The 17,127-nt window shown below is 45.7% G+C and overlaps 1 protein-coding gene across 4 annotated transcripts in view; it reads left to right on the plus strand.

The window, feature by feature from the left end:
• The window catches only part of asb2a.1 (ankyrin repeat and SOCS box containing 2a, tandem duplicate 1), a 76,620-nt gene that overhangs the window by 45,975 nt on the left and 13,518 nt on the right, over positions 1-17,127 (plus strand). For 3 of the 4 annotated variants that reach the window (XM_072274653.1, XM_072274639.1, XM_072274631.1), the window contains one exon: positions 2,519-3,074. In XM_072274653.1, the coding sequence (XP_072130754.1) occupies positions 2,519-3,074 (556 nt within the window). Of the gene's footprint in view, positions 1-2,518; positions 3,075-15,415; positions 15,950-17,127 lie in introns of those variants that run through there. The other variant, XM_072274645.1, reaches the window with a different exon arrangement.

Raw genomic sequence — 17,127 nt, forward strand, 5'->3', positions numbered from 1 at the left:
CAGAGACCAGAGAACAATACGGCACAGGAACAGGCCTTTCGGCCCACAGTGCTGTGCCGAACCAAACAACTCTGTGTAAAACACTGACCCCTCAACTCTCCTTTCAACTTTTCCCCTCTCACCTTACAAGCAAGGCCTCTGGTATTTGACATTTTAATTCTGGGAAAAAAGATACTGTCTGTCTACTCTGTCTATGCCCCTCATAATCTTGTAAACTTTTGTCAGATCTCCCATCAATCTCCACCACTCCAGAGAAAACAACCCCCAACCCAAGTTCATCCAAGATAACATCCTACCAAGAAAAATACTGGCAAGGATAGAGGAATGGCTGACAGGCAGGAGGCAGTGAGTGGGAATAAAAGGGGTCTTTTTCTGGTTGGCTGCAGGATTGCAGCAGGACTTAGACAAATTAGAAGAATGGGCTAAAAGGTAGCAGATGGAATACAATGTTGGGAAATGAATAATAATACACTTTGGTAAAAAGAACAATAGTGCGGACTATTATCTAAACGGGGAGAAGGTTCAAACATCAGAGGTGCAGAGGGACTTAGGAGTCCCTGAGCAAGAATCCCAGAAGTTTAATTTACAGGTTGAGTCTGTGATAAAGAAGGCAGATGCAATGTTGGCATTTATTTCAAGGGGAATAGAATATAAAAGCAAGGAGATAATGCTGAGCCTTTATAAGACACTAGTCAGGCCGGTCTTGGAGTATTGTCTACAATTTTGGGCCCCATATCTCAGAAAGGATGTGTTGTCATTGGAGACAGTCCAGAGGAGGTTCACGAGGATGATTCTGGGAATGAAGGAAAGAGTTAACATATGAGGAGCGTTTGGCAGTTTTGGGGCTGTACTCACTGGATTTTAAAAGAATGTGGGGGGATCTTATTGAAACCTACTGAATGTTGAAAGGATAAGATAGGGTGGATGTGGAGAAGATGTTTCCTAGAGCAGGGGTATCCAGAACTGGAGAGCACAGCCTCAAAATTGAGGGGTGATCTTTAAGAACAGAGGTAAGGAGGAATGTTTTTAGCCAGAGAGTAGTGAATCAGTAGGATGCTCTGCCACAAATTGCGGTGCAGGTCAAGTCCGTGGGTATATTTAAGGTGGAAGTTGTTCGTTTCCTAAGCAGTCAGGGCATCAAACAATGTGGCAAGAAGGCAGGTGTACGGGGAAGAGTGGGATCTGGGATCAGCCATGATGGAATGGTGGACAAACTCGATGGACTGAATGGCCTAATTGTGCTCCTCTGTCATATGGTTTTATGGTCTAATCTCTTGTTATAGCACATTCCCGCTAATCCAGGCAGCATCCTGGTAAACCTCTTCTGCATCTATAATCGTTTAACTAATCATCTCATCAAATGTTTTTTGTTGAGCTTCAGTGCAAAGGTATCAAGAAAACTGTTCAGGTAACAAAGGGTTCATTTTACACACCGAGGCCACCTCTTATGCAAGCGTCTCCCTGCCACCCCTTGCAGCTTCCACTGGGCACCCAATTTCTGCCCTTCCTCCTCAGTCACAGCCAAAAGCTGCCCTTTTTTTGCCTCTCCAGCCAGCTCTCTGGGGGCCCTCCTGAGCCTCGCTCCAGTCACTCCATATCACGGAGTAACCTTGTCGTCAATGCACTGATGAAGCCCGGCATCCTACCTCCACAGGGTAATGATGGTCCTTCCTTACACTCAGCTGGCAGGTCTGAGTACTTCAGCCTCGTCCACTCGTGGGCAGCCTCCTCTCCTTCCTCCGTGGGTTGGAGCTCAACGATGAGGTCTGTCTTGGGGGCCGTGGACCACAGCACTCTGGCGGAGTGGAGAGGTGTGGGGGTGGTTTCCATGGGGAATTGTAGCTATTTGTTGAGATCTGTTGAAGTGGAGAGGTGTGGGGGTGGTTTGACGTTCCTGATTGCAGCCACAGAGTAATAACACGAGTAAGATCCAAGATTCGAGATTTTAAAATATGATTTCCGGTACATAATTGTTACTCCGGATCTGATACAGCACAAAACAACACAATAAATATAAATACATAAGATAGCTTATATACATAAATTGATTGTATGTCCATAAAGTGACGCTGGGCACAGGAGTGTCTGTACATAAGGTGACTCTGACAGGAAATGATAAAGTGGTGGTGGTTGGGGGTTTGGAGAGGTGGGTTAGTGTGTGGAGGTGTTGATAAGCCTTACTGCTTGGGGAAAGCAACTATATTTGAGTCTTGTGGTCCTGGTCTGGATGCTATGCAGCCTCCTCAGTGATGGGAATGGGAGAAGCAGTCCATGAGCGGGGTGGGTGGGATCCTTCATGATGGTACTGGCCCTTTTCCATATATATGTCCTTGATGACACCCCCTCCCCTGGTGATGTGTTGGGTAGTTTTGACTACCTGTTGTAGATCCTTGCTGTCCATCGCAGTGCAGTTTCTGTACTGTGTGCTGATGCAGTTTGCTGAGATGGTTTGCAATGTCTTGGTATTGAAAATGGTTGATGTGTGACAGATCGTTATCAATTCTTTGTTCCCACCCAGCCTGATTGAAATGTTGCTCCCAGTCACGAGTAAGGTCCGGGTGAGACGCAGTGGAATAAGCCCTCTTCATCTCGCTGCTCAGCACAACCACGTGGATGTTATGGAGGAGCTGATTGAAGCTGGCTACAATATAAATGCCCTCTTGTCACCTGAAAGATCACGACTTTTTGAAGACAAGCGCACTTCTGTGTTGTACTTTGCTGTTTACAACAACAACGTGGAGGCTACAGAAATCCTGCTGAAGGCTGGAGCAAATCCTAATGTGGATCTGATAAACCCACTGCTCATTGCGATCCGACACGGCTCCATCAGAATCATCCAGCTGCTGATGAGCTACGGAGCTAACATCAATGCCTATATTCCGACACACCCCACGTCCTTCCCGGCAACAATCATGTTTTGTATGAAGTACCTCAGCTTGCTGAAGTTGATTATGGACTATGGCGGCGACGCAGAATCTTGCTTTAATTGTGAATATGGCAATTGCCAACATCCAGAACAAGAGCAAAGAAGACCTGACACAGTAATAGAACAAAAACATCGAAAAGTTGTACAAGTAAGTCCCAATAATATTTATTGCTTTTTCATTGACTGACAGGCCCTCCCAGTCCTCAAGGTACGGCACCCAGCAGTCCCCCAGTTTAATTCTAGCCTAATCACGGGACAATTTACAATGACCAATTAACCTACCAACTGGTACACCTTTGGACTGTGGGGGGAAACCGGAGCACTCAAAGGAAAACCACGCAGTCATGGGGAGAACATACAGGCAGCGTTGGGAATTGAACCTGGGTCACCAATACGGTAAAGCGTTGTGCTACCGTGCTGCCGCACAGAATATAATGTGATTCATGCAATAACGAGACAATGTTCAATACTTGTGGCCGCACAGGTTGATCGGGGGTTAACAAGGCAAACGGTACGCTCGCCTTTATTAGTCAAGGCACTGAGTTCAAAAGCCAGGCAGTTGTGCTGCAGCCTTATAAAACTCTAGTTCGGCCACATCACACCGTTCTGGTCACCCTACAGTAGGAAGGATGTTGAAGCTTTGGAGAGGGTGCAGGAGAGGGCTCCAGCATTGTGTGAGAGTTGCTCTGGATTTCCAGCATCTGTACACTTCCTTCTGTTTATGATTTGCTGCTCCACTGTGAGGGATGCCGACCCTGAACAAGTTTAAATCTCTTCAGGATATTGTGGATATGTTCAGAAACATCCTGGATCCTGGCACCTGGGAGGCAAACTACTATCTGTGTTTTCTTTTTGCATTCACAGATTCGCCTGTCTGTCCCCCTAACTATAGAGTCTCCTATAACTACTGCCACCCTCTTCAGTTCCCGATGTTTCTAACCTGCAGGGCCAGAGGTATGGCCTCTGTTGCTTCCCCCAGGTTGGTTGTTCCCCCCCAACAGTTCTCAAAACGGAGTACTTATTGTTGAGGGGGACTGTCACAGGGGTGCTCTCCACTATCTGACATTCTCCCTTCCCTCTCTTGACAGTCACCCATTTATCTTTCTCCTGTAGCCTAGGGGTGACTACCTCCCTGTAGATGCTTCACTTTCCCTAACAACCCAAGGTCATTGAGCTGCAGCTCCAGTTCCCTAACACGGTCTCCAAGGAGCTGCGTCTCGATGCACTGGTCAGGTGTGGCTTTCGGAGACCGTGGAAGTCTCCTGACATCCCACACCTGACACCCAGAACAGAAGACAGGTTCTGTAGGCATGCCCCCTATTCCCTCAAGAGTTAAATAAGAAATAAGGAATGGCCTCCCCTACCTTGCCTCAGCTTGTTCTTGCCAAACCCCTTTTTAGCCAAAGCTTTACTATTCTGACTCAAGACTACTTTGACAACGACCGGTCTCACGATGACCGCTCCACTAGACGGTACCTCTCTTTTAGAGAGACTGAGTTTTTAAAGCTCTTTGCTGGACCTGTGTGGGAATGCTTCTGTTGCGTCTGCGCAGTACTCCAGCCAAGGATGGTGGGTTCCTGAAACGCACTGTCTGGCGTGGTGCTAGAGGCAGATATATTCGGGATTTTTAAGGGACATGAATGTGGGGAAAATAGAGGGCATTGTGTAGGCAGAAGAGATAAAGCTTATTTGGCCATTTGATTACTAATTTGTTCAGCAGAGTAGCAGTTAGCTTTACTCTAATACAGCACCAACAGCTCCTGCTGCTGTCTAAGTTCTCTGCGTGAACACACGGATTTCCTCTGATTCCCTCCCATATTCCAAAGGTGTACGGCTCAGGAGGTTAATTGGTCTCATGGGTGCAGCTGTGTGACATGGCCTTGTTGGGCCAGAAGGGTCTATTACCATGTTGTATCTCTAAGAAATATAAATGAAAAATGAAAATGCCATTTTTAAAAAATCTATGGAACTTAGTACTGATTGACCATAAAACTATCAGGAATAGGATCAGACTTCGGCCGTTCGTTACATTAAGTCTGCTCTGCCATTCTATCATGGCTGATTTGTCATCCTTCTGCTGCCTTCTCCCCGTAACCATTGATGCCATAATTAATCAAGAACTTATCAACCCCTGCCTTAAATATACCCAATGACTAGGACTGCACAGCCGTCTGTGGGAATAAATTCCATAGATTCGCCCCCCTCTAATTGAAGAACTTTTTCCCTATCTCTATTCCAATTGGATATCCCTCTATTCTGAGGCTGTGCCCTCTGGTCCTAGACTCCTCCGCTATAGGAAACATCCTCTCCACACCCACTCTATCTTGGCCTTTCAACATTCAGTACATTTCAATGAGATCAACCCTCATTCTTCTAAACTCTAGCAAGTCAGGCCCAGAGCCATCAAATGCTCATCATGTGTTCACCCTCTCATTCCAGGGATAATCCTTGTGAAAATTCTCTGGCCCCTCTCCAATGCCAGCACATCCTTTCTTAGATAGAGGGCCCAAAACTGCTCGCAATACTTCAAATGTGTCTGACCAATGCCTTATAAAGCCTCAGCATTACATCCTTGCTTTTATATTCTAATCCTCTTGAAATGAATAATGCCAACATTGCACTTCCCTTCCTCACCACAGACTCAATCTGGAGGGTAACCTTTATGGAATCCTGCATGAGGACAAGTTAATGAAAAATGAAAAAGCATTTTTTTTTTAGTTCTCTCTGGCTAACAGATTGATATTATTGGGGGAAAACACTAACCACTTCAGGGCAATTGGGGTTCATCAGCCATAGTCGACAGCTCATCCAGGACAGGAAAACTCTGATCTTAAACTTCTGCTGCCTTGTGGCTACACCCATTCATGGGGAAGGCTTCGGGGGTAAACCCCGAGGGAGAATCTAGAGGTAGTCCTATGTTGAGTTCAACACTGACTGACAACTCGTGTGATGCTGCTGGTGCCAACTGTATTGGCCTCCACTGTTTCTTTGGATTCATCATCTGCGTGGAGAGAGGGAGCCTGCATGGGCAACAGCTTGTTCTCCATTTCATACTGTTCCGGCCTTCGTAAACATAGTCACCTAGGTTGCAACATCCATGGTTGACCCTGACAACAGAGGGCCTATATTAGCTGTGAGACTGCACAAAATTATGTCTGAAATGTATGAGGTGGTTGTCTGTCATATCCAACAATGGCAGGAGCCCTGTGCGGGAGAGCTTTGAAAGTGGTAAAGCTGGTGCACTGGGACAGTTCCACTCTCTTGACGTCCGAAGTTTGTGTCCGGTGATACGAGTAGCTGTCACAAACTGGGGTCCTCCTTGGATGCAGTGGATGACCATGATGTCTTCAGTGCCTTGTCTTGTCCTTCACTCTCCGTGGAACGTTGCAGAAGAACCTTCCTGGCCGTTGGATCTCACTGTAGGTCTCATCTGTCCAGTCCGTAACAGCTGACTTCACAAGCTAGGACAGGCGTGACTCTATCTCACCAGGGTATGAGCCCTGCCAGTTACTCTCAACTGGTTCCATCCACCTGGCAAAGAGCTGTACCGCGGTGTGGCCGCTGTCACACGCAAACAGCTACTTGCAGCCACAGCTGAGAGCTGAGTGTCCGGTGGGGATCAAAGGTGAGTGAGGTGCCCCAGAATGGACACAACAAGCCCCTTCACCAGAGGTGCTACCCCTCGCTGCACACCCCATCTGAAAGAGACTAAAGTGCTTTCAAGCTCAAAGTGCCTGTTTTGGTGACTGAAAAAAAGGGAGGCAAAGCAGTTTGAAATGAGCTGAACCAACATTCCTATTGCTGTAAGTAATCAGATTCTGTTAGCTTTGGGCCATGCAATTATGGTGGCCCTCTGTTAGTTCGGTCGAGCATGGATGTGGCAGTTTAGTTGCCATATCCAAGCCAGTACACAGGCCAGGGCAGTATGATATGGATGCTTCCCTTCTCCGTGCTGCTGATGAAACAGCAGGGATCAATACACTTTAGCACCTGTGGCATTGCAGGAGTTGTCCGTCAGCATTGACCTCAACATAGCGTTGCCTTAGGGACTCCAGCTCCGGATTTTCCCTCGAGGTTTACTCCCAAAGCCTTGCCCGTGAGTGGGTGTAGCCACAAGGCAGCGGAGGTTTCAGATCAGAGTTTTCCTTCTTCTAGGTGAGCTGCCAACCTCAGCTGACGAGCCCCATCTGCCTGAAGTGATGGGTTTCAAAGTGCTAGTAACCATTCTTTGTACCTTCTCCTGTCAGTAGAAATGGTTCCGCTGGGTTTAGTAGCTTAGCCGTTCATGAAGATTAGGATTTGGACTGGGTTGTCAGAGATTAATTGAGACGCACACCATTGGGAGCATTTAATAGGTAGTGGGAGCTTATCCTCACTACTACCCCCGCCCCCCGCCCGGCTATAATTAATAATCTTGAGGAACCATGCAGTTATAAGGCCCTCAATAATAGTGCCTCTTAGTTGGTTGTTTGAGATGGAACTCCCCATGTGGCTTGAGAAATTCCCCTGATAAATATCCATGAGGTAGAACAACCATGCCTCAGCCTATTCATGTCTCAAGTGGAATTTGAACTTTAAACCGGACAGAGACATAAAAGTTGCAGGTTTCATCTCAAATTCCATCCCTTCCTCTCTTCCAGACGTGGTGACTCAGCCTTTTCTTCACTCCCTTTGGTTCAATCATTTCACAGCTGTATCTCTGGGAAATGATCTATTTCACGTAGAACGTAAATACATCGAATATTTCAAAATTGCCATTTGTTTCTTCTCCTTAAGTCCTTTAAAGTTTGCCCAAAACTGCACGTATTCCTTACATGTTGCTCAGAGGAAGTGTCCCAAAGCCCGCAGCCTCGCCTCCAGGCTCCAATGGCCTTCCTGAGAAAGGAGGTCCAGTTCACCTGGTTCAGATACATGTCTGTCCTTCTGTAAGTTGCCAGATGCATTTTGAATTACAGTATATTTTATTAATTTATTTATGGTAATGTTTAGTTTGATGTGCTATGTGTGATGTATGATTTGTGGTCTGGAGGAGCATTGTTTTGTTTGGTTGTATATGTGTATAGTCAAATGACAACAAATTTGAACTTGAATGAAGACCCTATAAAATTCAAAGCAAGACCAGCAATTCATTTACAAAGTACTAATCCTAAATACAAGATATTCTGCAGATGCTTGGAGTCCAAAATAACACATACAAATTGCTGAAGGAACTCATCAGGTCAGGCAGCATCTATGCAGGGCAAGGGGCAATTTTTCGGGCCGAGACCCTTCACCTAGACTGGAAAGGCAAGGGGAAGAAGCCAGAATAAGAAGTTGAGGAGGAGGGGCAAGGTGAAAGGTGAAAGGTGAATCCAGATGAGGGGGAATGAAGTAAGAAGCTGGGCGTTCCTGGATCGTCTATTGTCATGGTGAGGTGCAGGTCCAATAAGAAAATGCCGGTCAACTGCATCTCAGGTACGTAGGTGCAGACAACGCAGAGATATAATATTATACAAGACAGTGATGAAAGAGAAAACAAAAAGGTATGCAAAAACTATACTTTAGTGCAAAGGAAAGACATACTTCAAAACTGTACAACTGATTGTTCTGAACCTGTTGCCATGGAAACCACGGCATTATAAGCTGAAATGCTGTGAAAAATAGACTAAATAACTTGTCAGTTAAAATTTTCTTTCATTGTATTTTGACCAGGCAAGTTTGACACCTGCTGAAAAGCCAATATATATTTAAAAATTTTAGAGAAGTAGGTGAAACACAACCCTCTGACCACTGGATCATAATTCGGCTCATGATTACTCAGTGTGCATCTTTATGCTCTTAATGCCACCTTCATCACTCTCCAGGTCCTAATGAATGCCAGAGAAGGGAATCCCTACAACCTGATAACATTGATCACATGAAGGGTGAATAGGGTTCTTGACAGGCCCAGTCTCCACCCAGCTAACAGGGGTTTACCTGCCACTCATTTCTAACTCATCACCTGCAACCTATTTAAACCCATACGATCCAGCACCTGCGCCACCTGCTACCCCGGCACTCCTTCTCTGCCACCTGTCCCACTCCCTTCTCACAGAGCTCTACCCCCACCATTCCCAACATCTTTTGCTCATGCTAGATTTACAAACTTGCTCTCTGCTCCACATTGACAATTGCAGTACTGTGCAAAGTCTTAGGCACCTTAGCTATATAAATGTACGTAAGACTTTAGCACAGTACTGTATATTTATTATCAAAGTATGTACACCATATACAACCTGAAGATTCATCTTCTTGCAAGCAGCCTCAAAACAAAGAAGTGCGACAGAATTCACAAAAAACCTGACACAACAAAGACCAATGAACACTCAGTGTGTGAAAAAGAGAACAAATTGCGCAAACAATAAAAAAAGGAAAACAAATAACACAGAGAACATGAACTGCAGAGTCCCGGAAAATGAGTCCAATTCAGTGCTGAGCTGAGTGAAGCCACCCCAGGAGCCCAATGCCTGCAGGACACAGCCAAGGAACCAGTTCAGATAGCTCACATATTTCAAATTTGATCTGCTTTATAAGCAGTTACTTGGGAACATGCATTAATAACACAATTGCAAAATAACTTTTGGTTTTTGGTATGCAATTTTTCTGAAATAGAAAACTCAAGTTTCTCAAACCAATGGAAGCCAAACTGTTGGTCAGACAAATTCCAATTAGTTCAACTATTGATTTGCAAACTCAGTTTCTGTGTGAACTGTTTCCAAAGTGACAGTCAAAGTGATTTACTAAATAAATATTAGTAACACTGTCCAGAATGTTGTTGTTTGGCAACCACATTCAGACTCGATCACATCAACAGTTAGGAATTTGTCTTTTTCTCTTTGGACTAAGTTCCTTGTTGTGGATATATCATTGCAGAAGTTTGCTTTCAGCTCCATATGGACCTGACTCTATTTAGATTGCAGGATGAACTTCAAAAAGTTTATGCTGAGCTGCATAAAGTTGGACAAAATTGACTTCTTCATAGTATAATTTTCAAAAAGCTAGTCAGCAACCTTTTCTCTTGAAGGCAAGGAAATATCTTAAAGATAAATAAAGCAAGAAAGAAATTAGACGCTGGAAATCTAAAACAAAATCAGTAAATGTTGTAGGGATAAATCATAAACACAAGAGATTCTGCAGACAAGAGACAATCTGCAGATGCTGGAAATCCGAGCAACACACACAAAATGCTGGAGGAACTCAGCAGGCCAGACAGTATCTAGGAAAAGAGTACAGTTGACGTTTCAGGCTGAAACCCCTCATCAGGACAGATTCTGCAGATGCTGCAAATCTAGGTTAACACACACAGAATGCCGGAGGAACGCTACAAGTCAGGTAGTGTCTCTGGAAAGGAATAAACAATTAGTGTTTCAGGCCGAGCCCCTTCATTAGGACCCTGATCTTGTCCAAACTAAGCTTTTAAGACCAGAAAATATAGTAGCAAAATTAGGCCATTTGACTCGTTGAGCCTGCTCTGCCATTTCACCATGGCTGATCCATTTTCCCTCTCAGCCCCAGTCTCCTGCCTTCTCCCCGTATCCTTTCACACCCTGATTAATCAAGAATATATCAAGCTCTGCCTCAGATATACCCAATGACTTGGCCTCCACCGCTGCCTGTGGCAATGAATTCCACAGATTCACCACCCTCCCGCTAAAGAAATCCCTCCTCATCTCCGTTCTAAATGGATGTATCTCTATTCTGAGGCTGTGTCTCCCACTATAGGAAATGCCCTCTGCACATCCAGTCTTTCTAGGCTTTCCAATATTCAATAGGTTTCATCTCGGCATGATGAAGGGTCTGACTGTTTACTCCCCTCCATAGATGCTGCCTCATTTCCCGAGATCCTTCAGCATTTTCAGCGTGTTACTGGAGAAGGTCATCAATCCAAATACCATCTGCATCGGGAGAAACCGAGTTACGGGTTTGAGTCAATAACTCCATTAATATTTCTTTATAACTCTAAACATTAATAATTCACTTTCCACAAGTGCTTCCTCATCTGCTGCCACTCTCCTGCATTTTCTCTTTTTTTTTATTAACGGTGAAGGAAGTCTGTGTAGGGGAACACTTTGGTTCCAGTGATCATAACACCATTACTCTCAACTTGATCATGGATAAAGATAGATTTGGTCATCGAGTTAAGGTTCTAAACTAGAAAAAGGCCAAATTTGAAGAAATGAGAAAGGATCTAAAACACGTGGATTGGGGCGGTTTGTTCTCTGGCAAGGATGTAATCGGTAAGTGGGAGGCCTTCAAAGGAGAAATTTTGAGAGTGCAGAGTCTGTATGTTCCTGTCAGGATTAAAGGCAAAGTGAATAAGAATAAGCAACACACATCAAAGTTGCTGGTGAACGCAGCAGGCCAGGGAGCATCTCTAGGAAGAGGAACAGTCGACGTTTCAGGCCGAGGCCCTTCGTCAGGACTAACTGAAGGAAGAGTTAGTAAGAGATTTGAAAGTGGGAGGGGGGGGTGGGATCCAAAATGATAGGGGAAGACAGGAGGGGGAGGGATGGAGCCAAGAGCTGGACAGGTGATTGACAAAAGGGATATGAGAGGATCATGGGACAGGAGGCCCAGGGAGAAGGAAAAGGGGGAGGGGGGAAAAGCCCAGAGGATGGGCAAGGGGTATAGTCAGAGGGACAGAGGGACAAAAAGGAGAGAGAGAGAAAGAATGTGTGTATAAAAATAAATAACGGATGGGATACGAGGGGGAGGTGGGCCATTAGCGGAAGTTAGAGAAGTCGATGTTCATGCCATCAGGTTGGCGGCTACCCAGACGGAATATAAGGTGTTGTTCCTCCAACCTGAGTGTGGCTTCATCTTTACAGTGGAGGAGGCTGTGGATAGACATATCAGCATGGGAATGGGATGTGGAATTAAAATGTGTGGCCACTGGGAGATCCTGCTTTCTCTGGCGGACAGAGCGTAGGTGTTCAGCAAAACGATCTCCCAGTCCGTGTCGGGTCTCGCCAATATATAAAAGGCCACATCAGGATCACCAGACACAGTATATCACCCCAGCCGACTCACAGGTGAAGTGTCGCCTCACCTGGAAGGACTGTCTGGGGCCCTGAATGGTGGTGAGGGAGGAAGTGTAAGGGCATGTGTAACACTTGTTCCGCTTACAAGGATAAGTGCCAGGAGAGTGATCAGTGGAGAGGGACGGGGGGGACGAATGGACAAGGGAGTCACTTAAGGAGCGATCCCTGCAGAAAGCAGAGGGTGGGGAGGGAAAGATGTGCTTAGTGGTGTGATCCCGTTGGAGGTGGCGGAAGTTACGGAGAATAATATGTTGGACCCGGAGGCTGGTGGGGTGGTAGGTGAGGACCAGGGGAACCCTATTCCTAGTGGGGTGGCTGGAGGATGGAGTGAGAGCAGATGTGCGTGAAATGGGGGAGATGCGTTTGAGAGCAGACTTGATAGTGGAGGAAGGGAAGCCCCTTTCTTTAAAAAAGGAGGACATCTCCCTCGTCCTGGAATGAAAAGCCTCATCCTGAGAGCAGATGCGGCGGAGACGGAGGAATTGCGAGAAGGGGATGGCATTTTTGCAAGAGACAGGGTGAGAAGAGGAATAGTCCAGATAGCTGTGAGAGTCAGTAGGCTTATAGTAGACATCAGTGGATAAGCTGTCTCCAGAGATAGAGACAGAAAGATCTAGAAAGGGGAGGGAGGTGTCGGAAATGGACCAGGCAAACTTGAGGGCAGGGTGAAAGTTGGAGGCAAAGTTAATAAAGTCAACGAGCTCAGCATGCGTGCAGGAAGCAGCGCCAATGCAGTCGTCGATGTAGCGAAGAAAAAGTGGGGGACAGGTACCAGAATAGGTATGGAACATAGATTGTTCCACAAAGCTAACAAAAAGGCAGGCATAGCTAGGACCCATACGGGTGCCCATAGCTACACCTTTAGTTTGAAGGAAGTGGGAGGAGCCAAAGGAGAAATTATTAAGAGTAAGGACTAATTCCGCTAGACGGAGCAGAGTGGTGGTAGAGGGGAACTGATTAGGTCTGGAATCCAAAAAGAAGCAGAGAGCTTTGAGACCTTCCTGATGGGGGATGGAAGTATATAAGGACTGGACATCCATGGTGAAAATAAAGCAGTGGGGGTCAGGGAACTTAAAATCATCGAAAAGTTTAAGAGCGTGAGAAGTGTCATGAACATAGGTAGGAAGGGATTGAACAAGGGGGGATAAAACCGTGTTGCGGTATGCAGAAACGAGTTCGGTGGGGCAGAAGCAAGCTGAGACAATAGGTCTGCCAGGACAGGCAGGTTTGTGGATCTTGGGTAGGAGGTAGAAACGGGAAGTGCGAGGTGTGGGAACTATAAGGTTGGTAGCAGTGGATGGGAGATCCTCCGAGCGGATAAAGTCAGTGATGATGTGGGAGACAATGGCCTGGTGCTCCTTAGTGGGGTCACGATCGAGGGATAAAGCCTTGGTTCTCAGGGGATATTGGAACTCTGATAAAGAAGAAGAGAGAGATGTATGACATGTATAGGAAACAGGGAGCAAATAAGGTGCTTGAGGAGTATAAAAAGTGCAAAATAAAACTTAAGAAAGAAATCAGGAGGGCTAAAAGACATGAGGTTGCTTTGGCAGTCAAGGCGAAGGATAATCCAAAGAGCTTCTACAGGTATATTAAGAGCAAAAGGATGGTAAGGGATAAAATTGGTCCTCTTGAAGATCAGAGTGGTCGGCTATGTATGGAACCAAAAGAAATGGGGGAGATCTTAAATGTTTTTTTTGTGTCTGTATTTACTAAGGAAACTGGCATGGAGTCAATGGAAATAAGGCAAACAAGTAGTGAGGTCATGGAACCTATACAAATTGAGGAGGAGGAGGAGGTGCTTGCTATCTTGAGGCAAATCAGAGTAGATAAATCCTTAGGACCTGACAGGGTATTCCCTCGGACCTCGAAGGAGACTAGTGTTGAAATTGCAGGGGCCCTGGCAGATATATTTAAAATGTCGGTATCTACGGGTGAAGTGCCGGAGGATTGGAGGATAGCTCATGTTGTTCCGTTGTTTAAAAAAGGCTCTAAAAGTAATCCGGGAAATTATAGGCTGGTAAATTTGACGTCAGTAGTGGGTAAGTTATTGGAGTGAGTAGTAAGAGACAGAATCTACAAGCATTTGGATAGACAGGGACTTATTAGGGAGAGTCAACATGGCTTTGTGCGTGGTAGGTCATGTTTGACCAATCTATTGGAGTTTTTCGAGGAGGTTACCAGGAAAGTGGATGAAGAGAAGGCAGTGGATGTTGTCTATATGGACTTCAGTAAGGCCTTTGACAAGGTTCCGCATGGGAGGTTAGTTAGGAAGATTCAGTCGCTAGGTATACATGGAGAGGTGGTAAATTGGATTAGACGTTGGCTCGATGGAAGAAGCCAGAGAGTGGTGGTAGAGAATTGCTTCTCTGAGTGGAGGCCTGTGACTAGTGGTGTGCCACAGGGATCAGTGCTGGGTCCGTTGTTATTTGTCATCTATATCAATGATCTGGATGATAATGTGGTAAATTGGATCAGCAAATTTGCTGATGATACAAAGATTGGAGGTGTAGTGGACAGTGAGGAAGGTTTTCAAAGCTTGCAGAGGGATTTGGACCAGCTGGAAAAATGGGCTGAAAAATGGCAAATGGAGTTTAATACAGACAAGTGTGAGGTATTGCACTTTGGAAGGACAAACCAAGGTAGAACATACAGGGTAAATGGTAAGGCACTGAGGAGTGCAGTGGAACAGAGGGATCTGGGAATACAGATACAAAATTCCCTAAAAGTGGCGTCACAGGTAGATAGGGTCGTAAAGAGAGCTTTTGGTACATTGGCCTTTATAAATCAAAGTATTCAGTACAAGAGTTGGAATGTTATGGTGAGGTTGTATAAGGCATTGGTGAGGCCGAATTTGGAGTATTGTGAATTACAGGAAGGATATTAATAAAGTTGAAAGAGTGCAGAGAAGGTTTACAAGGATGTTGCCGGGACTTGAGAAACTCAGTTACAGAGAAAGTTTGAATAGGTTAGGACTTTATTCCCTGGAGCGTAGAAGAATGAGGGGAGATTTGATAGAGGTATATAAAATTATGATGGGTATAGATAGAGTGAATGCATGCAGGCTTTTTCCACTGAGGCAAGGGGAGAAAAAAAACCAGAGGACATGGGTTAAGGGTGAGGGGGGAAAAGTTTAAAGGGAACATTAGGGGGGGCTTCTTCACACAGAGAGTGGTGGGAGTATGGAATGAGCTGCCAGACGAGGTGGTAAATGTGGGTTCTTTTTTTAACATTTAAGAATAAATTGGACAGATACATGGATGGGAGGTGTATGGAGGGATATGGTCCGTGTGCAGGTCAGTGGGACTAGGCAGAAAATGGTTCGGCACAACCAAGAAGGGCCAAAGGGCCTGTTTCTGTGCTGTAATGTTCTATGGTTCTACAGAAGCACTCTTTATGCATTTTATACTTTACTGTTTGGTGACTCCAGTTGGGAAACTTGGCCAACAGCCATCGCTCTTCAATGGATACAGCCCCGTCCGTCATAGGAAACTCCTTCTTCATCAATGAGCACATCTACAAGGAGGGCTATTGCAGGAAAGCAGCATCCATCTTCAAGGACTCCCACCATCCAGGCCATGCTCTCTTCTCACTGCTGCCATCAGGAAGAAGGTACAGGAGCCTCAGGGCTCCCACTGCCAGGTTCAGGAACGGTTATTAACCCTCAACCATCAGGCACTCGAACCAAAGGGGATAGCTTCATCAACTTCACTCACCCAATACTGAATTGTTTCCACAACCTATGACCTCACGTTCAAGGACCCTTCGTCTCATGTTCTTGATAGTTATTACTTATTTATTTATTGTTATTATTTCATTTTCTCATTTGTATTTGCATGGTCTGTGGCCTTTTGCACATTGGTTGTTTATCTGTTTTTGTTGTGTGCAGCTTTTCATTAATTCTATTGTATTTCTTGTGTATTTAGTGTGTATACCCCCAAGAAAATGAATCTCAGAGAACTATATGGTGATGTATACTTTGATAATAAATTTACTTTGAACTTTAACCATTTGAGGACCAGGTTGTATAGGGGATAGCGCTGCTGGACCAGAGTGTGGGGCTGTTATAGTCCCTCTAGGGAAATGTAGCTCAGTCCAGCCACAGGAATGGGCCCCACCAACCGTTACTTCCTGTAGAGCGGGCCACATCACCGACACTGCTGCAAGTAGTTCAGCACAAACACCACTTTCCTTCTCTCTCAGAAGTTTGCTAAACACTCAGCCAGACCTATTCCTTCCACACACTCCTCTTCTCCACATCTTTAGCCAGAGGGTGGTGAACCTTTGGAAGTTGTTGCCACAGGCAGCTGTGGAGACCAAGTCATTGGGTATATTTGAAGCAGAGGTTGATAGATTCATAATGAGTCAGGACATGAAGGGATGTGGAGAGAAGGCAGGAGTTTGAGGCTGAGAGGGAAAATGGATCAGCCATGATGAAATGGCGGCGTAGACTCAATGGATCAATGGCCTAAATCTGTTCCTATATCTTATGGCCTTCTCACTGTTACTGTGCTACTTCCCTGCCTCTCCTTTCCAGACTCCGTGTTCAGTAACCTAGTCAGTGTGTAAGCAAGTGAGTGGGCGAGTAGTCAGCACTGACGGTGTAGGCTTAGACATTACTTGCTTACTTATGACCATCACCCCTACTGGGGCATCAGCCACCAACAGCAGCTCGCCAGACTCCTCTGCCCTGGGCCAGTCTCCTTCAGGTTGTCCCCAGGTGTAGCTTGCTTTCGAAGAGTCTTCCTCTCCCAGGGGTAAGGTGTTTCGAGCTTCTGCTGGTGTTTTTGTAGCTCTGGGTTTTTACAGGACAGGGTTGTTGCCCCCAAGCCCAACCCGCCCCCCACCCCTTTCGAAGTCGGGCTTGGGACTGTCCATTGCAGAGTTCAGACACTGCAATGAAGTCAAATATTAACATCTGCAACTTAAATCAAGTCAAAACTCAACTGCAACGTCCCATCATTCAGCGTGCTGCCGATTCCCTGTGCACCATCCTCTCTTCTCAGCCGGCTGCTCTGTACTTCTCTACCTCTCTGCTCCGGTTTACTGGAATTCCCTGCACACTTTTCTTCAGCTTTCCCATTCTCTTCCCTCTTTGAAAGGAAAAAGTACTATACAGAACTTTCTGTTTTGAGAATGAAC

This window comes from Mobula birostris, chromosome 1, assembly GCF_030028105.1.
Source record: "Mobula birostris isolate sMobBir1 chromosome 1, sMobBir1.hap1, whole genome shotgun sequence".
Lineage (NCBI taxonomy): Eukaryota > Metazoa > Chordata > Chondrichthyes > Myliobatiformes > Myliobatidae > Mobula > Mobula birostris.